Genomic DNA, 27,479 nt, shown 5'->3' on the forward strand with positions numbered 1-27,479 from the left:
AAAGTTGGTCTTTAGCTCACATTCAGCTGCTCTAGACATCTCCTCTGGAGTCACAGCTCTAGCCTGCTTCAGAAAAGTGAGAAATTCTAAAACTTCCAGCTGAGGACCTTGATGAGGTGAAATGAAATGCCGGGAAGATGGCAAAGTGACAATGTGCTTTGACAATTCTGCCTCTGCTTCAAGGTGCTGGCATGTGTGCCATGGTCTACTGCCAGGGAAGTGCTGCTGGGGGGAAGCAGGGTGACAGCGGAGCGAAGCATATGGCTTCCTGTTGGGATCTTCTGAACTCCTTAATCCCAGCCACTGACTTCCTCGCTGCCAGTTGGCTCTTCTCTGTATGACACCCCTCATTTTTAAAGTCCTAAAGTCAGAAACTTTCCAACACTTGTCTCAGTCCCTCTCTGCAGTTGACAGCTTGAGGGTGACTGGTCTCTCCATACTCTCTCAAGGACTTTTCCGTGGAAGGTGGACATGTCTTGGGACAGGCCACAGAGGCTGTCCCAATGTTCAGCATTTTATTGTGTTGGTTTCTGAAGGTGAAAATGGAGTTCTGTACCAGTAATTTTTTTTTAAATGTAACATTTTTTTTAAGTGTAACTTCTGCCATCTACAAGTAAAAAAAAAAACAAAACCACAAGTCTTATGCTGAATATTTAGTCTACTGTGACCAAAATATGTGTACAAAAGCTGTTTAGGTAGTATTACATACACTTTCCCATCTCTCTTTTCCTCCTCCCTCTCCCTTGCTGGTCTTTGAAGAGGATAAAACACACCATTTCCCAAAAGCTGTGTTCACACAGAGAGCTAACATTTCTAGATGCAGAGAGACAGGAGAACTTTGTTGCCCTGGCAACTGGAACCACCAGAAAGTATTTCCATTATCTCCTACCTTTACTCAGGTTCACTATTGTTGTAGCCTTTGGTCAATCAGGTAGTAAAACCAATTATGAGCTGAAAAAGCATCTTGATGGTGTGCTCCACTTAATTCATCTGGTCTTCCTCCCAGCCTCTAGAAGGTGACCTCTGCTAATGGTCCTGTATTGAAGTATTCTGTGTTACAGTTCATGGCTGAACTTCAAGATCTGCCCTATGCTGCATATTTGACTTAAACCCATAAAGTGTTGTGGTCTTTTGGGAAACGATGTTAGCACCTTAGCAGCTTTCACTCAAACCTGCATGTGCTGAAGTGATGCAGCTGAGTCTCTGCTGCAGCACGGTGAGCAGGTGCTGCACAGAGTCGTGCCAGTGATTCAATGTGGTTCATTCTTACCCCTGAGTCAGGGCTGAATTAATGTCCCAGCATATTGTTCAAGTTTTGAAGCAGTGTGCTGATGCAGGCAGCTCTTTAGCTTTTGGTAAAAAAAAAGAAAAAAAAGACAATGCTGAAGCCCTTCCTATCTGCTGCTGTTAAATAACACATATCTCCCTTCCCCCATGTTCCTTATTCATTCAAAGAATTTCACTAGGATTGCAAAAGAAAACACTTTACAGATACAAAATTCCAAGTTTATGGTTGACCTTCCACCTAAATGTAACAATATTGTATAGCTGATTTTTGATTGAGGTACAGAGTCTGCGGAAAATAAAACCGTGTGTAAATGCATGTGTTGTAGTTCCCAGGTATCGGACAGCTGAATGTGTTTTTTTTTTTTACTTTTGAGGGCTGGAATTCACAACTTAAACAATCTTCCCTAAACACAGAATTTGGTATATAGTTTTGTTTTCTAAATTTGAAAAGTCCACGCGATTTCTGTTGTGTTTTCCAAAGTCCAGTGAAGTCAACACTGGGTCTAAACTATCATAGCAAAAAATTGAGGGGCATGCAAAGCCATGTTTGTAAGAACAGTACTGGGGGGGAATTTCAGCTGAGTGGTGAGACTATGTTTTATGATGTCTTTCTTCTCTAAATATTTCATTGCTTTACTTTGAAATAACAAGACCTTCTATTTGATGTCAGCCCTCAGAAAGAACAGGGACTTCTGGCATCAGTGTGTGGAAACAATCTGGATTAGGTCACCTGCAAACACCGCCTTTCTCTCCCCTTGTGACTTCAGGGGTCTCCTGCCCTTTTCCACAGGACTGTTGGGAAGGACACAGAGGCACTTAGCAGCTGTGTGTTGAAGGAGAAGAAAATGGTGATGGAAAGCGGTTCTACCTCCGCCCTTAGTTTTTCTTTTTATATCATTGGAGGTATTTCCAGTATCCCACTGATAATCCAGATATTCAGGTTTTCATCAAGAAAGCAATCACAAGAAAGGAAAAGATTTTTTTTTTACTGATGCATACAATTTTGATTTCACTTTCTGAAGAAACACATTTCCCTAGGCCAAGTACTTGTTTTCTACTGTATTGCAAAGACATACAGTAACCAAGAGCCAAAGTTGAGCCTCCAACATGGAACACAGTTGCATTAGGCAGCTTATATGATGCCTCTGGCTCACCTATAATTTACAGTGCTGTTGTCAAACTCCACCTCATTCCAGTCTCATGTAGTTGCAATGCAAACTCCATTAAGGGTCAGTGACTGCAGTTGTGATCATATCTTTTTTGTGCTAACTTTAAGATTGGTGGACAGTTTCAGCACAGAATTTAGTTAGAGAATGAGCAGCTTACTCTCCAACCACTGGTGCTTGTAGAAACTTTAAGTCTGCTGTTTATCTTGCTATTTTACATCATCTGTGCTGCTGATTTATGCAGAGTGATAATAAGCTTTTCTTACCCGTATAAAAGTTTCTGATCCACCTGTAGCAATTGCAGAATGACAAAATGATTGCTCATAAGAGCTAAGTTATTAATGAGTGCTAACATATTGCTGTCTTAAAGCTCTTCTGTACATTTTAATTCCAGAATATGGAGAAATCTGGGGAAGATGTTAACAAGAAGTTGAAAATTGTCAAGTAAAATTATGTATGAGAGGATATAGCAGTAGTAGTTCCTTTCAGTACATGGTTTTGTGAGCCACCCCAGAAAGGTGGGGGGTAACCCACATTAATAAATCCCTTAGGGTGGATTAGAATGAAATGACACTGAATAATTGATGTTTGAAAACATATATATGTAGATTTTATTTTTGAAAAATTTTGTTTCAAAGACAAACAGGTATGTTGCCATTTTGAGTGTTATCATCTGTATCTATCATCTATAGCAATATGATATAAAGATAGGGAAAACGCATAAGGGAGAGAAAGTGAAAGACAGGATAAGGGTAAGGGAGAGTAAGAAAAAGAAAAGATGAGAATGGAAAAATGTATATAGTCACCGCCCATGGGGTCCAGAGATGAAACTTGGTAGTTGCAGCTTCCATGTCTGTTAGTTGAAGCGATGGTCTTGATCTGTTAGGGGTGGGGGAGGGAAGCCCCCACACTCAAAGAAATTATGAGTTATTATATCCATGGATAGTGTCATGGGACATGCCACGAGCCTCCAAGTCTCCTGGGCCTGCTCAGAGTTCCTGTGAGGGGCATGGTAAAAGGGTTTTTCCCTTTCAGGGTTAGTGGGGTATGGGCTTTGATGGGCCATGCCATGAACCTCCAATACCTCTGACAGCCCAGCGCAGAGTTCATGTGAAAGGCATGGTAAACACAGCTCTTCCTTCCTTTTCAGGACTCAACACCTTCAGTAGCACTGGTGGTGGGGATGGGTCCAGCTGCCTCTTCCCAGCCTGCAATAGTCCCCCGGCAATCCTAGAATGTGTAAATCATTAACCGCTTCAGTCTCTGACACATAGGCAGGAACCAATGAATTGCAGAGGATAAAAACAGGATTGGAGTACATTTTCTGTTAGGATCTCGCTTCGTGTTCAAAAAAATTATTACTATCCCAAGTCTGTGTCCCTGGCTCAGGGATGTTTTTGTCACATGCTTATTTTGCGTTTTTATCCATCTTCATTAAGTGTGAAGCTTTTAGACAGCTCTATACAGATGTTAGTGAGCAGTTGCTGATGTTCTGGAGAAAATAGTGACCGCAGTCAAAAGCATAATCACATTTGAACAAGTCTCTTCCTCTAACAGAGGGAATTCTGTACCTTTAAAACCTTCCACATGACTTTTGACTCTGAGATTATGTAATTTCTTATCTTAATTATAGGTTTAGAAAAAAATTGTTTTAGAATAGAAAACTCGACTTGATCATAGACACTCAACATAGGAACATGAAGTAAAGTTTCACGATTGGGAAAGGATGAAGAAAACCCAAAGCCCCTTTCCTGACTGTCTAGGCTTCTTCAAATACCCACAGAAGCACATCAGTCTGCTATTCTCTTCAGAGACTGGTTTTCCTACTGCATGCTTTGAGATGTAGCCAGTCTGGCTGTTCTCAGCCTTTTCCAAAGGAGTAGGAACAACTCCGGGTCTTACCTTTCTTTCCCCAGTTTGCCATTTAGAGAGACTCCTGGTGGGGATTTTAAGGTCTGTGTGCAAATTAAGGGATATCTTGAACACATATTAGTGCCTTACCAACTCCTGCTTGAGGGAGTATATTAGGGATAAGCTCTGAGGGATGTGATTTCTGCACATGCCTTCTCTCCATTTCTGGCTGCAGTTGGAGCCTAAGGAGAATGGAGCTCTGGCAATGCTACAGGGAATTCTTGGCTTCTCACATGGTGTGGGACAGCTTGAGTAAATTAAGGACAGTAATCGCGGTCCCCGTTTTTTCTGTCGTAGATAGCTTCTGACTTTCTTTCCAGTTGCAGGTGCAAAGGAACAGGGGCACAGACACCCAGTGAGAAATGTTTTGGATGCAGAATTGTGGAACTGGGTCATGAAAGAGCAGATGGATCAGTCAAGGCATCTAAACTGAATATTCCTGTTTCAGTCAGCATCTACTAGTCTGAAATCCTTTGGGGTTCAATAGGACAGAAACGATCATTGCTTGAGGCCTGGGAATGCAGGGGGAATGAGGAAAAGCAACTTGGAAAAGTGTGTTAAAAATAAGCATTTATTCATTGCAGAACTTATTTCTTGCTTTTATTTTAATTTATCTGCCTCTCACTGTCTAGAAAGAAGTCATGTGAGCTTCTGAGCTGCAGGGACAGAGACAGAGGAGAACGTGTGCATCAGTGCAGAGTGCTACTGGAGCCCCGGCAGAGCGGGAGGGAGGCAGAGGGAGCGTGAGAGAGAAAAGGCGAAGTGGTAGGAGCTGGAACAGCAGCAATTGCTGCTGCTACACGTTTCAGCTCATGCCCGGCAACCAGCTCTGCTGCCAGCACGCCTCTCCGAGGGCACAGGTGCTTCAGGTTCAAAAGTCCTAGAAGGGCGGTGGTACTTTTAGGAGCCAAGCGCAGCTGCTTTATTCTTTTCTTTTCCTGCAAAGAACATCTGTTTGAGGACTCCACTCCTTTTCCTGGACTGAAAGAGGTATTTCTTGTCATTAATGTGTCTCTTCTTTGAAAGCAGTTATGGGATCAGGAAAAAAATAATGCAGGGCAGGATGTTAAAGCAGATGTGGAGAGAGATGGTGGGTTTCTCTGTCTCCTTCCCCTTTATAGCAGAGCTTAGGCATTCAGGAGCCCTTCTTAGGATACACTTTGACATAAATATGGAGGATGGGAAAGACAGGGTTAAAGTGTGGGGGTGGATCTGAAGTGTTCCCATCTGGTTTGCTTCTCTGTGAAATCTCTGAAAGTGGAGGAAAACTTTCCTTGTGCACTTGGAGGAGCAGGATTACATAGCAAGATGTAAAACTTGCAATTATTCAATATGAATGTGATTTGCTTAAATCTGTGCTCGGCAAATTACAGTTCCCATCACAGCAGAGCTCCCCTTAACACATACAAGTCTCAGAGGTCTTAATGTTTGGTGGCTGTGATAGCACTTCTGTTTCTTTCTTTCTCTTCCCTCTTTTCCAGCTTAATTGCCTCCTGCTGTCTGCACACTCCTCCTGGTCTCCCCCTAGCCTGTGGGGACTGTACCCCTATGGATGCCCCTGTACAGATTTTCCGTGAAGAGCTGGACTCCACCTGCTCCCCGGGGCCCTGTCGACCCCCCAGCACCAGCAGCAGCTGGCTCCTCGGCTGGGCAGACTACGACAGCAATGCCACTGGGGCCCTTGGGGATGACCAGCACAACCACACCAGCATCTCCCCCGCCATTCCCATCATCATCACTGCTGTCTACTCGGTGGTCTTCGTTGTTGGATTGGTGGGAAACTCCCTGGTCATGTTTGTCATTGTAAGGTAAGGGGCTTTGGGTACTGGTTAGAAGAGGTGCAGAAGACTGCCCCTAAATTTGGCAGGGTGGAGGAGGGGCGGTTTATGGGAGCTCTCTGGGTGAACATCCATGAAGAGCTGGAAAAAAGCAAGGGAAATGACCCAAACTTTTTCAGTCAAAGTGTTTTGCCTGGATGTGCAGTTAGAAACAGAAGACACAAGCTGGTTAAAAGTGATAAGCCGTGCAGCCTGAGGGAAGGCGCTGTGTGCCCCGGAGCTGTGTTCATCGGCTGCCCTCTAGGGACGACAGGCTGCTGGCATACGAGGGAAAAAAGCTTGAGTGGAAGAAAGAAACTTCTACAAGGTAGCTTTTTTTCCACTGTGAGGAGACCCCAAGGGACAGCTTATGTGTCCAGTCGTGTGGACACTGATACATTCCTGCCTTGGCGCCCAGTGGTTTGTTTAACAGGGTGGGGAAAAAAAGAAATTATAAAGATAGGAGGAAAAGCAAGGGTTGTTTTTTCTCTGTTTAGCAGTGTTTAAATTCAGTTATTGATGTTGGATTGAAGAAAGCAGAGACGGTACTAAAATATGTTTCCCACTGTTTTTCAGGAAAGAGGAGAAAGCTCTGTGCCTGTGTCAGTGAGTTTTTCATACTAAACCACTTAGTGAAATGCACCAACACTTAACACTTTTGTATTGGTGTATATTTTAGCTTTCACTATGCTTTCTTCCCTCTTTTTGTCTCTTTCATTTGCTATTTATAGGCATGTTTGGACAGTGCAGATCAGCAGGGCAAAAATGAACAACGAAGGGGAATGAAATCATGCAACTTTTTTGGGCTCTTGCTTCACAGTCTGTTTGAATCCTACTAAAAATTCTGAAAAAAAACCCCAAAAACTTCGGAGTATTCATTGCTCAGATGAAATCAGCTTGTTCACAGAAAAAATGGAGGTATTGGAAGGGATGTTGTCAGTAAAGCCTGCACAAAAAGGGTCAAATATTTGCAGGATGTTGAAATAACTGTCAGATGATATAAGGGGAAGTTATTAGAAGCAGTGAAGTTGTTGATAAGGTACTGTAGAAAAGATGAGTTATAACCAGTTATAATATATATTATTACCTGAGTAATGAAACCAAAATTTCCTTTAATAATGCAATAAAGAAATATGCCTGTGGTCAGTTTGAAAAAACTGTTTGACCCCAGCTTTGTGATGCTGTAATTTTTATAATCCTGCATGCCCTTTTGCCCTTCTTTCAGTGTAGAAATTTATTTTTTTTCTGTATTTCTGCAAGAAGAGAGGCTTCATCTTGACAGTCACACAGCTGCAAAGGCAGAGATTTTCTAAGCCATCAGTCACTAACAATGATAGTTTATTAACTGGCCTACACAGTGGAAATAACCCCAAATTTAGCCCTTAAAGTTAGCATGTATGTATTATAATGGTGTATATGTGTTTGCTTTTTTCTTTCCTTTTGTTACTCTCCTAAGACTATTTTTGTGAGGTTCTAGATAGCTATGGCTCACTTTCCTACTATTTCCTACATTAACCTGTCCTTCAATTTTCTCTTGGTTCATCTCTTGATTACATAATAAAAAAAAAAAAAGAGAATGACAAAACACTTGTTGGTTTTTTTTCTCCTTTTTATTTATTTTCAGTATCTTTCTTTCCTATGTTTTCTCTGTGGCAAATATTTTAACCAATTCTAGAATCATTAGCTAGAATGCAGGTTTACAGTTTTCAAACATTCCTTTTGATTTTAAAATATTTCAAATGTTCGTGCAAGAGGTATATTTTTGTCCTTACCTCTCATCTTTCTCCCTTTTCCCCTCACACCCATTCTCTTCATGATTTTCTTTTAGGATGGATTTTAATGACACATGAACAATGTAGCCAGCAGTGATGTCCTTTTGTGAGGAAAATCAAGGTCTATGGGAAGCTTTTGAGAGAAGATGGTAAGGGATAGGCAAATCATGTCCCCAAGACATCCCACATTACCTCTCCTCCTTTAGGTGCCACAGCTCTAAAGGAGAATGGGGACAGACTGTGTCTCTTCTTTACCTTCCAGCTGAATATAGGGTTTGTGTGAGGCCCCTTGTTGAAATTTCTCAACTCTGAATTCCAGATCTGCTCTCCTCCTCCCTCTAAGCCCTGGACTGGCAGCCATGGCAAGCACTGCTCCTTCTCCCTTTGCTCTTTTAAACATAATCTAATATTATTAGAATAGCTCAGCTGTATCTACTACAATGATAATCTAGTCCAACTATCCGACCCCTTCAGGCCTGATATTGAAGTCACTTTTGAGTGACAAAAAAAGACCTCTTGTGTTCTGAGACTGTCAGTGAAACTGTTGCAATGTCAATGCTGTGGTAGATTTAGGAGATTCCAGAGTCTTGAGGTGCCTCAGGAACAGGCTCAAATTCAGCCATAGCCTGCAGTATAGGCAGGCCTTGGCCAATTTCTTGCTTTGCTAGCACTACAGGTCTGGTTTTACTACTTCTGCACAAGTGCTGCTAGAGAAGCTCATGGAGACCAGTGAGTCAGCATCTCAGCTGCTTGTACATAGAATGGTGGCTGTCCAAAATCTTTTATAGCTGTGGTGGGGTGTATTTCTGGTGAGAGGAAAAACCCTCTCAGAGTTTTCTCAGAGGGAAAAATAACAAGAAAGACATTTCAACCACATGTACAAACTCCCGAACTCTGTAAAGTAGCAGAATTTGACTCAGCTCCTGTGAGGAGAGATTTGTGTTGAAGTCTGAGTGGGAATGTTATTTTAATGTGGTGACAGCATGGCCTGTTAAACTATTTATCAGGAGACCTAGATTCTTCTCTTGGTTTTGCTACCGGGCTTCAACACTTTTTCCTGTTTTGCAAGGTCACTTAATGGCCCCGTGAATTGGTTTTCTCACATGTAAAATGGAGATCTGGTAATCATTGTCTTTAAGCACACAACAACAGTTAGATTTAAAAGCCAAAGTCTGATCATTAAGAACACTAATGAAGCAAGATCAGGACTATTGTAAACACCCTGAACTCCTCAGACACACGTAGAGTGGTTATGTTTACTGCGCAGAAAAAGCTCTGTGTTGAGTATGCAGTGGACTGGCAGCCTGGTCATGCCCATGGCAGTCGGCTCTCACTGTGGTGTGGATGGGTGGTTTGCAAGAATTCTCCCTGTGTTTGGACCAGCTGTGTGCCACGTGTATCATCCCCAGGGGTCTACTGTCAGCCAGCAGCCAGCTGGGTGGATGGACAGCGCCTCGTTCATGCCGAGCCGTGGCCTGTGGGATGTAGTGTTCTCCTATTGCTGCTGCTTTTCCTGGGGGGACAATAAGAGAGAAAGAGATCATTACGTCGCCTCTTGCACTGGTGGGAAATGCAGATACTGTGTGGGAAGAACAGTTACCTCCTGTGGAGGAGAAGGGGAACCATGGAATGGGTTTCCAGGTACCAGGTGAAGTTATCAGACCTCACCTAAGTAAAGTCTTATAGCTATGTGGCTCTTGGCATAACTAGAGAGTCTAACTCAACCCCAAATGTCTTCGAAGGTCTTTGAAGATATTTCTGGTGGTGAAATAGTTGGCTGAAGATGATAAATAAAACTACTTGTCCTCGGAAGCAAAAAGTCTTTTCCCTGCATTTCTCCTCCCTCATGACTTTATTTTTCTAAAATTCAGTGCTAGCTTTAAACAAAATGGTAGTTTCTTGTGACAGCTGAAGGGGAAGAAAAATCTGCTGACTAAAGTTAAAACTTTAACTGTGGATTTGCCCTTGTCAGAACCATAAACATACTCTGATAAAAACTCTGGGAGGTCCTGTCTCCTACCTGCTCCAGATGCGCTTTTTCTATATATGTGTCTTACCTTCATTATTCCTGAAGTTATCTACTGAGACCAACTGATATCAACAAGATCCTAAATAACCAATCCTGTATTTCTTCTAAATTTATATTTCAAGCTTCCAGTGAACTGAATAATTTTCTACATTCAAAAAAAGTTTTAAGACAAGGTTGTTTCACGGAAATGTAGATTAATTCCTAAGAGAAAAGAGAGTTTATAATCCTCTGCTTAGTCTAATGTTGAAGACAAAATTTAACTACTTACACATTTTTGGTCTCATATTCATTGAACTGAAGGGCATTTTATGCAACAGGAAGAGTGTATTAAGAAATGTCATATAAGATTGACTCCTTTCCAAACAGTTTTTTAAATTTCCCCATCATTCATTCCAAACAAGAATGAAAATATTTTTTAAAAAAGTACACAAAAATGAAATAGATTCAATACATTGATTTAAATTAATAAAAGATTTTGATAACAATAGAAGATTACTTGTTAATTTTCTTTAAATTATTGGTTTAATTTGATTAAATTATATTTGGAAAGAATATTGTTCTGAAATGAAAAATAAGCTCCAGAAGTCAATATAACTGAATTACTTGTTCCCTATTGCTGGCAGTTTGGATGATTTCATTCTTTCGTGAAATCAAGGGTTTGGCTGCTAAAAGTAAAGGCTGAGCTGTACTATACTTCATGAAATTTATTACTTTTAACCTGTTTTTTCCCTGATCAGACATCTGATACCTTACCAATAGAGACACATCAAATGGGATTGATAGCAATTCATCACAGGACTTCAAAGAGCATCTAACCTTGCCTCACCGAATGGAGATAATTTTGATAAGTTCTGCAGTGTTTGTCCAAACTTGACATAATTTCTGTCACAACTCTGAAGACTGATCATTACCAAAAGCTTCAACAGATGGCACAAAGACCAAGACAACAGGAAACATGGAAGAGGACAATTTTGTAACAGAATATTGATAGTCTGACAAGCACAGACCACTTAAACAAAATGTAAATTTTTCTAATACTTTTAAAACCCTAATAGGCAGTGATTAAGTGAGACCTGGAATTTATAGGCTGACAAGAAACTCATGTCATGCTGTTGCTGTGATAAGAATAGCTGATACTGAAAATAAGCAGGGAGAGTAGAGGAAAGGCTTTAAAGGAATATTTACTACAGACAGTATTAAAGAGAGGCTATAGCTTATAGTGAGTAATCTGTTTGGCTTCTGAAAAGTAATTTGGTATCCATCCAGACATTTCCGCTGGGCTAACAGCCAGGTAATCATTTATTTCAGAGAAAGGCATAACTGCAATCAGTGTCTGGAAGCAAGATGAATTACAGAGAGCCTTTTTGAACTGGCAGGGAGTGAAAACTTACAATAATTTTCTAGTTTGGCTGCTGGCAAGGCAGAAAGCTGGAGACAGCTTGCCTGTTTTCAGACAGGAGAGTGGTGGGAAGATCATGATCTTGAATGGAGCATGAGGAGGGTGCATAGTGGGGAGATGCCTTTGGGAAGGGCAGACTGGTTAAGCCCTTCTGCTGAAGAGGACAAAATGAGGAAAGAATGAGCACCCTTCATTTAGTTTTTTTCTGAGAGGATTTTAAATCTGCTGAAAGGGTGTTGTGGCAGGAAATTCTTAACTGTGATTTGGATTGCCTGGGATGCATTAAGAAGAAGGAAGCATAATCTTCCTGTCCTGCCTACTGTCACTGTCTGTTCAAACTGTGATTAGTTTGTCCCTTAAGTTAAATTCTCTGAAATAGATGGATTCCTAAGAAGAGTTTTGATTCCAGTTACATATTTCTTTCTAAAGAAAAAGCATCCAGAAAAACTTAGATAATTCTACTTCCAGGAAGTTTACTTCATGTCTCAATTTTGATCATCCCATCTGCAAATATCAGATAATTCTTGCAAAGTGTGGAATCTGTGCTTTTCTCCTCAAGGAAGACTTTGGGCTATATTTATTGTTATTTTCTTTTGTGAAGTTAGAGAGGCATGAGGAAAAGGCAGTAGGAATGTCATTTTGTCTATAGACAAGCATGAGTGCAAAAACTGGATTAGTTATGGGGAAGGGATGTGTACAGATGGAACAAGGATACTGGAAGAGGAATGTCTGACTGTGTCAGCATTCTACAAAATGTGAAAAGGATATAAATAAAGAACAGTTAGAATTGCACAGCATTTCCATGGTTCTATTGGTAAGCTGGTATGCTAGCCTGTGTATTATCTTTGAAATATTTATTTCTCCTGAAGCCAGAGGGTTCAGCCTTCATTAGATTCATCTTCTAATCCTCACAGAAGTGAAAATTAATTCTAGGCAGTTTGCTATTTTCAGTTTTGAGACATTACTTGCAATGAAACTCTGTGGTCTCTGCAGAGAGTATGAAAACACAATTTTCTTCAGTGTATGAATTTCCTCAAACACCTGATAAGAAAGTGAACAGAAGCTTTTTTGTTTTTTTCCATTTCTTATGTCAATCCACATGTGTAATACACAGTTGCTCATCTCTGCTCCAAAAGTCAGTGCCATTCAGCAATGCATTGAGTGAATATCTAGATTTCCCAAACTTAGCTATGTTGCACATGGAAAACAGAGGGTTTTATAATTCCTGACTGACTACACAGCTAAATCCACTTTCCACTAGATTGTTGGTAGTCTAGCCATTGTGGTTACTGTAGGGTAACTGGTAAAAGCCTCCTTGAGTAGTAACAGACGAGAAGCTGCTTGGTAGGATTAGTTCAGACAATCTATAAAATATTCATTTAGTGTTCACACTCAGAAGAATATTTTTACCTTGTCACTGGATGATTCACTGCATCAAGACTTCCTGTTAGACGTGCCTTTCAGAATGGCTGGTTTGTTAAAGGGCATGGAAAAAGAAGATTTCCACCGTGGAAGATACCAGCTATGTTGTTCAGTTGACTGTGTCCTAAGGTTTTCTGAATTTCACTTGAATCATCTCGTTTGGGAATGTGTGTGTTCAGTTGGTCTGTGCTGTGTGCTTCCCTGAGGCAGGTGAGGAAAACAGATAAATGGGTAGAATCCAGAGAAAGTCTCCCAGCTGCCTCCTAAGAGGGACTGATGACTTTACCTTCAACTGGCTCACTACGAACATGTGTATTTGTTGTCTTACCACATGATTCTATACTTGTTATAAAACAAAGTCCCTTGTCTCCTGTTCAACTTTATTACAGAAGTGTTGACCAGAGATTTGGGTCTCTGCATATTCAAGTGCATAGTTGTCCTATAACACACTCCCAGCAATGTCATTTGTTATTCATCCCCATGGCAAAATGGAAACTAAATGCCTTGTTTTGGGAACAAGAGTGATTCCCATATCCCAAGACCCCTGAGTGAGAGATTTCTGAGTTCTTTCCTTATTTCTGTCCTGCAGAAACAACTAGGGGAAGCAAACATTTTTAACATGTAGCTTCTTCCAACCAACTTCTGCATATATAGCTACCTGTGGAGATCAGGGTCTCTTCAAAGAATAGCAAGGAAAGTAAGACCCTGAGAAATCATTTCCTGGAGCTGCTATCTCTGTTGCCTTGAGCATGAGATTTATCCTCTTTGCCAGGCGATCTCTGTCCTACTCACTTTCCTCTCCCACAAACCCATGGGAAGCACCTTGCCGACAGAGATCACATCCTTCATTAAAAAAAAAAAAGTAAAAAAAATTCTTCTGAGAGATAAAAACAATGGGAAAGGGGGATGCTTCAGAGACATTGATTAAATACTCACTAGAGCAATGTACCTGTGACAAGTAAGAAGGATTACGATGTTTTGTGTAACACCCTGGGAACTCCCCATAGCACGATTGATCAATGGAAAACATCTGCAGCAGCATAAAGTTTTTCAAGAGAGTCAGTTGCTTGAAAAGGTCCCTATTCATCTCTACTTACCAAGAGAGATCAAAAAATCAGTTACACAGCGTAAGCTAATAGTCTAGACTCTAATAATAATATTAGACACAATGGTTTTAGATAAAATACTAATTTTTTTGAAATTCTACATTCCCATTATTAATTTTAAGCCACAGTATAAATCACAGCACCTTAACCTCTGAGATCTCCTACCAAGATCATGGAAGTGAAAATTTCACAGTATTATTGTTTCCAACATATTAATATTTCTTCAAAAATAGGCTCTTAAGCTCACATAAAAATATTAAAAGCTTTTATCACAGAAGGAGGGAAAATAGTTAATTTTTGTTAAGTAGTGTGACTTTTTCTTGAATTGACCCAGATATATGTAGACTTGAACTTCTCTAATTCAGAAACTGGTTCTTCAACTCAAGAAAAAAGATTCCCCATCTAATCTAAATCTGCAAGATCTTGTTCAGCCTCACTTTATGACTAGTTCAGAGGAATAATGGTAGTGGTATATTGTAAGGATTTTATGATACCTTTTGACATTCAAAACGCTAGATTATGCTCCTTGAGGGGAGAATAAAAGACAAGACCAAGTTTTTTTTCTTTAAGCTGCTTAAAAATAGGTATTTTCAGATGCTTATTAATAAAGAGAATTCCACTTTAAGATAAAATTTTGTAGAGAACAGGCAAACTTTAAATATGTGCAGTGACAATGTTTGCCTTTATTTAAAGTGTTTTCCAAGGTCCTGTGTACTGATAAATTCTGGCTGTTATTCAAAATGTGATACTAACATGTAACCCAATATGGACATGGAAACTGCAAGATACAAATTTTTATATTTTTTAAATTACCTCAGTCTTCATTTCATACTGGCATAAGCCTTTTATATTGAATTATGAAAATCCAAGAGGTAGCTGAACCATCTGTTCTACATGGTATGGGTTTGCAGTAGATCCTCCTGATTTTTTTTTTTTTTTTCCTGTCCTGATGCAGTATTGCATTGAGAGCACTGTGATTATAGCCTGAGATTTAGAGTTTTCCTGACTAGGCTTTTCATCTGCTTGATCTCCATATAATTCATTCAGAGCAACCTAGTAGAACAGAGCCTGCATCCTGCTGATAGATGTTTTTGCAATTTGTTTTTAGATGTGCTTTAGCTTTCGTTTTCATTCACTGACCCAGGTATCTGCCAAAAATACGTGTTTCCTATACCTCATTGTATTTTATGCATTTGTATTTCCACTCTTTTACTGGAGAATGTTGTAGTATATTTGTTAGTTTTACTCCCTTCCCCATCCCATTACAGTTACAGTAAAAAAGGTTGTCCAGGGCCTCCTTCTCAGCTTTTATTAGCTTTTCTAATGTTACAGTGTACTTTAGGGTCCCACTTCCGTCCTCTGCTTGAGATAATAACTTTAAGGGGCCTTACTAGCAGATTTTTTTCTGAAAGCATACCAGCTCCTCAATGGCATGCTTCTCTCTTCTGTTACCACAATGTCATCGACAGCTTATGCTAGAGGTGTGAATTCTTCTTATTTACTGTCTTAAAAAACATGAGCAAATTAAATTCTACTCCGGAAGGAAAAGAACAGTAATGATGAGGCAACTGAGAAATGGGGGAAATTTTCTAGGGGTCAGTCTAAAGGCAGTCTCAAAGAACTTTCCATTTTTGGAAAGTGAACTTAGCCTAAATTGTAGCAGTTTTAAGAATTTTATTTTTGAGAATTTTACTTTTGACATGTAAGTAATCATAATTTTAAACTTGCTTCTTAAAAGCTTTCATCGTATATCCATCAAAAAAACCCCATACAAATGAAAGTGTTATGTTTCATCTTGACTATTTTTCTTTTGATATATCTCCCAGTTGCTTAAAGTCTACAGAGGCATGATGCCTGTTTATAGCTTAACAAACAGCCTTGAGATCCACCAGCTTAAGTGATCAGAGGTTTTGCTACCTCTTGAAATTAGATTCTAGTCACTGACTTAAGTCAGTCCCCACTGACTTAAAAGAGGGACTTTCCCTTCCTATGTAATACTAAAAAAGTTATCATTCTGTTATGAAATCAGTATTTCACAAACCACTTTCTAGACAAAGGATTTCAAATGAACAGCGTATACAGCAATACAGATATTATAATAGTCTTTGAAACTTACCTCTCAAAGACACCAAGAAAATATCATTAATTGCCATCTATGCTGTAGTTATGTCCAGGTTTCCCCTATCTGTCCTGCTAAACTAATTAAAGCAGATAGCAGTATTTTTAACTTAAATGAAAGCAGGTATTGATATAATTTTAATTTGGCAACGGCGGACAAGATTTCCTTACATAACAGTTTTGACCTTGTTCAAGTGCAGATTTGGGTGAATGGAGGGTATGGTGGGAAAATCCGAAATCACCTGAAATATTTCCTCCTATATTTTCGTGCAATGAAAGGAGTTGTAGAAAAGCATTTAAATCCTTTGCCTCGTGGACTCTATCAGGGTCCTCTTCAAAGTGTCTGACAGCAACAGCAGTCACTCCTTTACTTTAACTGGAGTTTTGATTAAACTTGCAAGCATATATCTTCAGAGGCATGTAGGCATTTAATGATTTTTAGGTGTTTAATTAAAAACACTGAAGGGCATTTAGATGATTGAGTCCAGATTCTCAAAGGCATTTCTGAATTTTATGAACTTCTAAATGAATTTATGATTTAATCTATACTAGCTTACGACTTTAAAGGCCAATATCTCATTTATACAGAGGCCAATGTTTTCAGGTGAAAGTAATCAAGCTCTTTATATTACCAGTGTGAGATCAATGGGTTTTGAGGTTGCATCAGTAAAACGTGCTTGTACTTAAAATTACTGGGGTTAACCAGTGCAGCCTTCATCCCTGAGTTAGTTATGCATGATGCTTCTGCAGTGCTGGGAGAACAGATTGCCTAAATGTAATATTTGTTGGAGCAGAATTTATTGGTCTTCTGCCTTCTTGTTCAAAGTCTGTCAGAGAAGCGGTCGGGTGCCTATTCTGGTGCAGAATGAGCAGGACAAGGAGGCATATGGGAGATGTAAACTGGGGTGGATTAGGGCAAGGCCATCTAGTCATGAAACTGCCAGGCTGGTGAGCTGTGGGGAAGGATTAGATGCACACCAGGTAAGGTTATCAAAACAAGGATTTTTATGTGCATATGCACCCCTGAAATGAGTCAAATCTTTCACAAAGCTGTATGGGAGAAATAACATACTGTGGGTTTTTCTTTTCCTCATTAAATTTTCATTCCCATATATAGCTTTGATTTGGTTACATTGGAAGTCGTCTAAATGCTGATGCTGGAATGACTGTGTTTCTCTGTGCCTGTGAATGATAAAGACATCCTTCCTGTTGATCAATAGTAGTGGATAAAATTAATTTTCTTTTTTTGTGCACGTGTTGCATAGTCCAAAAAAAATCAAACTTGCTCAATTTACATGTAAAACATAAGCAGGGTAGATAAAGACAACATGCTTTATGTTGCAGCTTCAAAAATTTGAATTTTGAAGATATGTAAAAAACTTGTCCTGTGTTGCAGCAGTTCTTTCCTATTCCACTGGAAGGTTAGGAAGAAGGAAGAGATGTACTGGGAAAATATTTTATACATGATTGTATCACACACAAAAAAGAATTAAGGTTGCCAGGAATGGGAAATGACAGATATAAAGACTTTCAGATATTTGATTTTTCAAGTCTAATAAAATATTCTGAGATATTTTCCCTAGCTTTCTGCTTTTCTTAGAGGAAGAAAGGAAACTTTCCCTATATATCCCTAAGGAAAGTTTTTGAAGATCTATAGAATTAATGATTCAGAAGAATGATTAGTAGTGTCACCTCTTATCAAAGATCATTGTATTTTATTTAAATATCCCTGTGTTGAGTCTAGTAACTTGTATTTGACTGAAGCAGACCCTTTGCAAAGCAACACATCTTGATTTGAAGACAACAAAACATGGAAAAATTACCCCTTTCTTGTGTAATTTTTTCCCAATAGTAATCAATTTAGCTGTTAGGAAAAATCTGTCATTGTTTCTAAACTGAGTTTGTCTGTTTTAGAGTTTTACATATTTGTCTTTGTTATGCTTTTCCTTGTAGTCTGAAAAACTCTTCAGTACCTGCTATCTTCTCCCTGTGAGGTCTTCAGACACTGTAATCAGGTCACCTCTTGGTGCTCTTTTTGATAAACTAAATGTGCTGAGCTCTTTAAGTTACTCACAGAAAGAATTTTCTCCACTTTCTCTTCTCTTATTTTTTGGTGCTTCTTATGCAACCATTCCAACTTCCCATAGCTTTTTTTTTTGGCAGTAGGAACAAGACAACAGTTCCAAACATCAAACAGTGATGTCCAAGAAGTAAAATCATTTTTCTACTACTACCTTTCAGACATTTAATGGAATTTAGTCTATTTTAGCAGAGATTTGCAATTTGAGTGTTCAGTGAACTTTTGTTCAGTCTTACAACCAAGATACACTTGGAGATGATATTTCTTCTTCATTTTTTTTTAACCAGTAAGAAAGTTCCTAGTCTGTTAACATGTCTTATATCTGTTTTCTAGCCATATACTCTCATGCTTGTGTTTGAACAGTACCTTAAGGGCTATAATTCAACTTACAGGACAGACTGCCTCCCTTCCTGGAAGGCCTGTTGAGGAGATTGATCTGGTGAGGGGGCAGAAGCCCAGCCCTGACTGATGGGTTGGTATGCGGGTGAGAAGGATTTACTCTCTTTTCCCTTGCAGTTTTCTTTTCTGTTCTTCAAGCCAGCATTTGGTATTATTTCCTCAATAAGTCTTAATTAGAGTATTTTAGGAAAAAAAATGCTATTTTTAATATTTCACATTGATCATAAAATGACATTTCTGCCCATATTTTAATTAATACTTAATTTACATATCAGGCATATTTTGACAGCATTGTTCAACCTTTTTTTTTAAATTATTTTTTATTTTATACATCAAAGTTTTAAAGGCAAATAGATACATTGCCCTATGTGTTCATAGGGATCACATTTTTTATTTCCACTGTAAATTATAGATGTCATATAGCAAAATATAGCTATACGTGTTTCTGTGTGTGTTACATGTGCACATTCTAGTTTGGGCACACACTCAACATACGGGACTGAAAGAGTTTTAAGGAAGAAAATCTCTCACTGAATCCAATGATAAATTAACAGCAATGAGCAAACATGACTAGTTGGGGGGAATCTTTTCAGAAAGAAGTGTTAGGTATATTCCTGTTAAGGCTCTCCTTCATCCTTTGTGTCCATCTCAGAGCTGGAAGCAGTCCTCCACTGGCTGTCCCCCAAAACAGTCATAGAGGCAGAACAAAGCAGGGTGCCACCTCAAAAAACAGATTTTATTCTTCTGTGTAGGCTGAGGTTCTCTACCATCTGGACAAAACAAGTGCTTCATTTTGATGAAATTAAAGGATGCAGGAAAAAAATATTACTATGACAATTTTTTCCCCATTGTGGTGTCATACTTAAATAGTCATCTTTTACATTAGCAGTCATAAAAGAGTGGACTGGGAAAAGCTGATGATAAGAAAGGAGAAAAATTGGCAAGGAAGGAACAAGGAAGGGAAATGACTAAAACTTGTATCAGCTGGCATTGTAGTGAATTCAAGGAAGAGAAACTATCATATAAGAAAATCTGGCCCGACAGACATCTCAATTAACACGGATTCTTACTGAAGAGTGGGATAACTGTTCCTTCCACAAAGCAAATCCACAAAGCTCGCAATCACTGATAGTTAGCTATAAGAAAAGGAAATACAGAACATTTTGGTCACTTGCAAGTGTAACAATGATATTTTCTTGTAGAAGGATTTGAAAAAATAGAATTGAAACCAGGATTTGGCTAATTAGACTAAATACATTAATGTACCTGGGTTTGCCTGTGGTGAATAGCTCTAACTGCTAATGCAGGTGCTGAGAGACTAAGTAAAATTTGTTCACTATTATTCCAAAGGTCTTGCATTTGTGTGCACTTCTGTCATAGATGAGACAAGACATTACAAAAAAAACAACTCTAGCAAAGCCTGACTGATACATATCTGAATGAGCATAATCATATTTTAAAATAATAAAGCCTTATTTTTTTGGCAGGTACACAAAGATGAAGACAGCAACCAACATCTACATTTTCAACCTGGCTATGGCAGATGCTCTAGTTACCACAACTATGCCTTTCCAAAGCACCGAGTACCTGATGAACTCTTGGCCCTTTGGTGATGTGCTGTGTAAAATAGTAATCTCTATTGACTATTATAACATGTTTACCAGCATATTCACGCTGACCATGATGAGTGTTGATCGATACATTGCCGTGTGTCACCCTGTGAAGGCTCTGGACTTCCGTACACCTCTCAAAGCAAAGATAATCAACATCTGTATCTGGCTCTTGTCCTCATCTGTTGGTATATCTGCAATAGTTCTTGGAGGTACCAAAATCAGAGAAGGTGAGTGTGAGCATTCGGAATTCAGTCTTTTTTTTCTCAGCTGACATAAAATATATGTTCAAATACTGATTAAACCTGTCTGATTCCTTCTTCAAAAAGTATATATAATTTCCTGACATTTTGAAATATATTATGGAACTTTACACTATGATATATAAATAATTTAAGCTCAGATGCCCTGGCCAACTAAAGAACAAAATATCTGTTCTAGAATGAGACCATCAAGAACTACTAGTAGACAGCAGGGGAAAATAATCAGGAATTTATTCACAGTTGACAAATCTAAAATCAGTTAAGCTGAAACATGAAATATGGGCTTAAGGTACTTTTTTTGTAGGTGTGAGAGCAGTTCTGATGAATTTCTGAGAGCAGAAACAAGAATTTTTGGGAGCTTATTATCACCAGCCATTTCACAGAATTTGAAGGCATGGTGAAGAAAGGAAAAGTCAGCTGGAGAGAGAAAATCAAAGTAAATTATATATGACAATATCTCAAATTCTTGTTTAAGGAAGGATGGGGGTATATCTGGGGATGTGGAAAAGCTGAGAATTAGGATCAGTAGAGGAACTGGAAATTCAGACCATGGTAGGGAAGCAGCTACAAGAACATGGAGTCAAAGAGATATGTATGCAGACCATGTGTAGACCTTGCTTGAAATTTATAATCCATGAAGGACTGTGGATTTAGCCCCTATAGCTAATGACTCATTACAAAGCTGACTTGCTATGAGGTTAATTTGATTTTGAAATCCTCCTTGAGAAGGAAAGGGTAGAAGCATTTTCACACACATATACTTCATTCCCACTGGCATGGCTGCAGTGCAGTGGTACCTCAGTGTTTGCAAAAGCCTAGAGACTCCTAATGATGTCCTTGGGTTGGGATCATCCTGTTAATGGATGGCTTGATAAAACACAAGGCATGCATATTTATTTGGCTTGTTTGAGATGTAAACAATCTTTTGAAGAATTATTAATAATTTCCCGAATTAACAACATTTGCTATTTAGAAATGTTTCACTCCTATCAAGCCAAAGGGTAAAGTTTGTGTAAGGATACTGTTTTATCTGGCAGAGACAATAATGTTAAGCTGTTTGACATAGATCAAAGCAAAAAGGCATTTCGGTAACAGCTGCTCGAGGGATGATAGATTTGGCTGAAGATATATAGATTTTGTTCTTGTTGTTGGTCTTCTGGTATGTAAGTGACAGGAGAGTCCTCAGGAAACTCTTCTTTCAGTCCTTTGAGGGATCAAGTCTCCTCGTCTGCAGTAATGTAATTCTTCTCCCTAGTAAAGTTTTGACAGGCTCTATAAAACAGTGTCTAGCTCAGGAAACATTAACTTCCAGACATATTTGGGAAGAATGATCGTCTTGCTACACACGAGATCTCGAAGGCCATGGGACACTGACTCAGACAGGTGTTTTGTTGGAGCACACCTAACTAGTAGAATGTTCCTGTCATTCACTGTCAACATCACATTTAGATCAAGGGTGTGCTCTGAGGCCTGCAATGATTAAATGCCTTTTCCATGCCACGTGGCAGACAGCCCTTTTTTTTACTTATGAAACAGAGACTGGTAATACAGAGCTTAGCTGGGCTAAATGAGGTTGGAAATATTGGCAAATGCTTGTCAGCCACTACTGTTCGTCCCTGCTTTTCTGATCTAAGGTCTCTTGAGCATTCAGTGTCAATTACCTTGTCTGGTGTGTTCATGAATTGCTCTGATAAATGCTGAAGGGATCCTCCCTTTGTCCGACAGCTGGAGCTTAGGACTCAATCTTTATGTTATGTTGGCCAAAACAGTTGTGTTTATATGCTTCAGGGCCTCTTCTGGGTTCAGATTTAAGCAACAACTAAACATCAAATGAAAAGTGATTAAAGTTCCCTCACCATGCTCAGTTAGTCCATTTTGTATCACAGTACGGAATTGCTCCCAGTTGTATCCTTTCAGATACATTTTTCCTGCAGAATAAATTTTACACGTGTAAATTTTCTTTCCCTGTCCTTAATGGAGCCTTTCTTTCTGACAAATTGTTCAGCTACAAAAAAAAAAAAAAAGAAAAAAAAAAAGAAAAAAAAAAAGATATAAAATTAGAGGTACTTTTAGTACTGCCAGTAAGGGTATGAAGCTCTGTTTCAGTACAGAGGAGTATGGATGCCTGAAAGTGACACACTCAATGATATATCCAATACATATATTTCCTATGTTGAGATTAAGATTAATCTTAAATGGTAGCTTACTAAACACATTAAAACATATATTTACACTAAAATACCATCTAGAATGCAGTATTTTTCATTATATATCAATGCATTTGAAATATTTGGCTTTCAGAGTTGAAAAGGTCAGTATGAAAACTTAAGTACTTACCACGTGACACTATCTGTAGTTTTGCACTTTTCAGGCAGTAAAAATAAAATATAAATTTGTTTTTATTCTATTCCAATGTTCCAGAAAACTATCATGATATTGTGACAATAATGACAAGAATGTGTATTGCACTTGATATATGTAATGCTATGAATTATATGGAATCCATGACCTTATAATTTTGATAAATATAGGAAATTATGTCAGAAGATCTCTAAGAGGCCATTTCCCCTGGGAGTGGGTTTCAGTGAGTAGCTGGATGTGGTGCCCAGAGCAGTCATCCATGATCACGCTTCCTTTTATCAGGACCTGCACATCTGGATGAAGCTTTACTAGATAATATAGCTGGATCCTTATATTATTGCTGCAGCTAAGCCGTGATCTACTAAAAATAACAGTAATAATCAATGTGAAAACTTCTTTCGAGATGATTATTGACATTTCTAGAATAAAATTAAGTAAAAGCAACTACACTTATGAAAACCTAGATCACAAAGAATTTAAACAAATTGACTCAGTGTCAAGACCCTGTTAAGTCATACTTGTGTTAAGTCATACTGTTAAGTCATCTTAGCATCCTGTATCAGGCTTGAAAAATATGTCTTTTCAGTTTTCATCTTTCAGAATCAACCATTAGTTATATTATTTAAAATAAAACCTCAAAATATTTAGCTTTTAGCTGTAAACTATTTCTATTTGAATATTTTAGTACTTAATACCACACCATAACAGCTTTCTGATATGTAATTGGGGAAATGTCTGTATGACACTACAATAATAATGTCTTCCCCTAGTTGTTTTTCAAAACAAATTCTCTGCAATATTGTTTTGATTTGTGAAACATTTCTATAGCAGGGAAATATGGCTTGATGGGTTTTTTTCTGACTAGTCCTGCTAGTGAGAGTCCTGTTATCTGCTTGAGAGAGATATGAAAAAAGTGGTGTGCAAGAGTATATTGAATCATTCCACCCTTAGATTTTATTCAATAAAAGTCAATATGTAATAATTTATAGAGGAATAACAAATTCAATAGGGAAAATGATAAAAAATCTAAAAAACTATGCAGTGCTTTAGAGGGTAAAATCTAAGCTACAATTCAGAGTGAAAAATCCCTGTGTTACCTTGACTTGTCTTCAGTAGAGTTTAACTACTGAGAGTAGTTGTAAATTTACCCCTTCTCCTGCTTTTTTATTTATCTTATTGCTTGGTTTTCCTTATGTTTTATGTGCTGGAAGGCTCCAATGAGATCAGCAAGTGAAACCTCAAATATTGCATTGCTTAGATGTGGCCTGTCAGATGAAATATTTCTGTAACATAAAATCAAGTGACAGCCTGTGACTTTGAATTCTGGCATGGACAATCAGAATGGGAGTGGGCTGGTCTCAGTGGCCCAGATCTTGCAGTCTCTACACAGGTTGCATTTTCAATGGCATGATCTGTAAAAAGAGTAACTTCCTTTTGACTTCATGTGTGCACATATTTTATTTGCTCCTATTTGGCAGAAAAGAAGCTGTAGCCAGGAAATAAGTTTTTCTGAATGCAAACACATGTATTCAATTTGTGCTGAAGAAGGCACATGGGAAAAGATTATTACACAATTATCATATATTGGCAAAATCTTCCTACAATCAAAACCTCCTTCAGCTTCCACCATTCATGATACCGAAAATCTGTCTTCACTTACAGAAAAAAACATACGTAGTTTGATAATAATGATGAGATTCCTACTCCACTGAACGTGGTACTCATTCTGGCTTTAAATTTCAGTGAGATTCAAATGAAAACATCTTTACAAATTTTTGGTTTTGTGATCTGCTTTTTTAGATCCTCCCATGGGAAACAAATTTTATACAATGTTATGAATTTTAAAAAGCCCCAAACTCTCGCAGTAATTTCTAGAGATGGCTGCATAAAACCACTTTCAATGGTAACTGAAAGCTTTCCTTAGAGTGATTTAAAGATAACTGCATTTATTGATATCACATTACATGATAATAACTTCCTAGCTTATGCTATGACAATTATACTGTTTAGAATATCTAATAATAATGTAATTTTCTTCTTGCTTTCTTCATCCCAGATACTGCTAGCACAGAATGCTCCTTGCAATTTCCAGACAAAGATTACGTGTGGTGGGACCTCTTCATGAAAATCTGTGTCTTTGTCTTTGCATTTGTTATTCCAGTTCTCATTATAATTGTTTGCTATACTCTGATGATTCTGCGTCTTAAAAGCGTACGACTCCTCTCGGGGTCTCGAGAAAAAGATCGAAACCTGCGTCGCATCACCAGGTTGGTTCTTGTGGTTGTGGCAGTTTTTGTTATCTGTTGGACTCCTATTCACATTTTCGTATTGGTTGAAGCACTAGGGGATGTGTCCCATAGTACTGCTGCTATATCCAGCTATTACTTCTGTATTGCTTTGGGTTACACCAACAGCAGCCTCAATCCAATCCTTTATGCATTTTTGGATGAAAACTTCAAGAGATGTTTCAAGGACTTCTGCTTCCCTCTTAAGATGAAGATGGACAGGCAGAGCACCAGCAGAGTTAGAAACACTGTGCAGGACCCAGCTTATATGAGGGAAGCATGTGGGACAAACAAACCCGTATGACTAGTCGTGGAATTGTCATCTTACTGTCCTCAAGAGAGAGAGGAGTCCAACGACCTAGGACTGACGCAGATTACCACTGCAGTTTGAATTCAACTCATCCAGACATACATTTCTGGAATATTTCAGAAAGCCTGCTAGTTTGAACTAAAGAAAGTTTATTATTGACAAATAAGAAACTCATGAAAATAAGCTCAAGTGAAAAGGGCCTGGCTGATGGTCTGATGGTCAGGTTTTGGCACCATGTTTGCTGTACTTGAGCCAGTACTAAAACACACTTCTATGGAGAGCAGAGATAGTGTTGTACCAGCTGATTCTGGATAAGAAAATTCTGGCTCTTCTCTTTACAATGCGTAACTTTATACTGAGCAACATTTAGTCATAAAACTGAGTTATGCCAGAAACTCCTGTCCCAACAGTTATTGATTCTAAAGTATGTAGTTTGACAACTTGATTTTTCATACTCTTTTACAGAGAAGAGTGTTTAGGTTTCTGCTGAACAATACTAGAGCTATAATCAATATTGTTCTCAGCTAAATGTCTGTAACCTTTGTCTGTGCTGTGGAAATCCAATTTAAGCATGATCTACCCACACACCAAAGTGATTTTATTGTGTCTGTATACAGTAAAGAATTTTGGCATTTAAAAATATTGGGATTTAAGGAGAATTGTTAGCACATGTTTAATCACCTGTGTGTAATATTTTCTATGTGTGCTTTTCCAAAGTGATGGTTTCTTTATTGAGTCTGAATAATATAATATGCACTTTCAGAGTGTGTTTCAAACAAGAGGCCAGAAAACTTCAAATGTTTCACTTGTTATAAAACTGATGAAAAGCCGTGCTACATTCATTACATGGAAGAAACACTCTCATTCCATTTTCAGTAAAGGGGACAAAGAGACATACTTAAAAATAGTGCTGTAACTTGTTTTCCTGGATAATTTGTGAGCAGACTGAAATAAACATTTGATGAATTAGAAACTAGTGAAGTAGTACATGAACTAACTGGATTGACACAAAGGAAATTAAATATGACTAAATGCTTTAATGGCATTTGACTAAAAATTTCCCGTTTTATTGATGCTGATACATTTTCTTTGATACAGTCCTATGAATTCAGTTTTTGTCTCTGTTTTCCTGTGACAATGGAGATGTCAAGGCACAGCTATATAAGTTACTAGCTTGCTAAAGGTAAGTTTATGGTAAAATTGAGCCTAACTTTAATTATTCCTGTTTCTGCTGTTGCTGAAGTTTGGAGCAATGCTCTCATTATCTTCAATGGAAGCAGATCTGGTCACCAGACATTGTCTTATTAACTTTGTTCTTTATATAAAATAATGAATAATTTGGGTGCCTTCATTCCATGGCAAATTTTCTCAGAAACACAATCTGATTTGCTTCTATCAGACAGAAAATACTTTATGCACACCAGTATAAATCATGAGGTTCTTTTTTTTGTCTTGTAGCTGGCAGTTCAGTTCCTGTAGAAGTGCTGTAGAAATTCAGCTTTCTGCAGAACTGTCACATATTTTATTGTTAATACAGTCGTATTGTTAATACAGTCGTGTTGTTAATACAGTCCCAAATATTTTTGATATCAGATTGATAAATGCAGTGCTCCTGCATTCATCTTGCAGTACCAAACCAATGCTGAACAGTCAATGGTTTTCAGATACTTCCAGTGGTGCTGCTGTTTGGAGCAGAGCTGTGAAATTCAGACTGTGGAATGCGGTACTTTAGAACCAGCCCCTCTAATGCAGTCATCTTTGTTATTGTAACATTCAAGATACCCCCTTCTGGACAAATCTAGCACTTTCTAATTGTTTTTACACAAGGAATGAATATTTGACCTGCTTGATTTACCCGGGGAAATGAATGATGCTCACACAACTGATTGAGTGAGCCTAACCTGCTGTTCTGTCCCTCTTTCTTTATGTTTTTTAACATGCATAGACTTTTCTAAATTAAGTTCTGACATTTAAGTGGCCAAAAAAAGAAGTTTTAAGGTAAAAATTGAAAAGCCAAGGTATTTATCAAGTTAAGAGCAAGTAAAATGGGAAAGAACTGAACTCTAATGAATTATTTTCATTCAAAAGAACCTGTGTTCTTGTTCACGATTTACCATTTGCATATGCATATCTATGTTTCAATA

At 38.4% G+C, this 27,479-nt stretch overlaps 1 protein-coding gene across 1 annotated transcript; it reads left to right on the forward strand.

Annotated features, from left to right (window-relative positions):
* The first annotated feature begins 4,975 nt into the window (after nucleotides 1-4,975).
* On the forward strand, nucleotides 4,976-26,311 carry OPRK1 (opioid receptor kappa 1). Its single transcript, XM_064653221.1, has 4 exons — nucleotides 4,976-5,354; nucleotides 5,846-6,172; nucleotides 19,994-20,346; nucleotides 24,797-26,311. Exons 2-4 carry the CDS (start codon nucleotides 5,913-5,915, stop codon nucleotides 25,327-25,329), a joined length of 1,146 nt encoding a protein of 381 aa, XP_064509291.1. The 5' UTR covers nucleotides 4,976-5,354; nucleotides 5,846-5,912; the 3' UTR covers nucleotides 25,330-26,311.
* The last annotated feature ends 1,168 nt before the right edge of the window (nucleotides 26,312-27,479 follow it).

Source organism: Pseudopipra pipra, chromosome 1 (genome assembly GCF_036250125.1).
Source record: "Pseudopipra pipra isolate bDixPip1 chromosome 1, bDixPip1.hap1, whole genome shotgun sequence".
NCBI lineage: Eukaryota > Metazoa > Chordata > Aves > Passeriformes > Pipridae > Pseudopipra > Pseudopipra pipra.

Bases quoted from the DNA above. Each gene is read 5' to 3' on its own strand.
- OPRK1 (XM_064653221.1), top strand. From the start codon at position 5,913: ATGGATGCCCCTGTACAGATTTTCCGTGAAGAGCTGGACTCCACCTGC. The intron at 6,173-19,993 runs GTAAGGGGCTTT...TTTTTTTGGCAG, and splicing joins GTCATGTTTGTCATTGTAAG to GTACACAAAGATGAAGACAG. The intron at 20,347-24,796 runs GTGAGTGTGAGC...TCTTCATCCCAG, and splicing joins AGGTACCAAAATCAGAGAAG to ATACTGCTAGCACAGAATGC.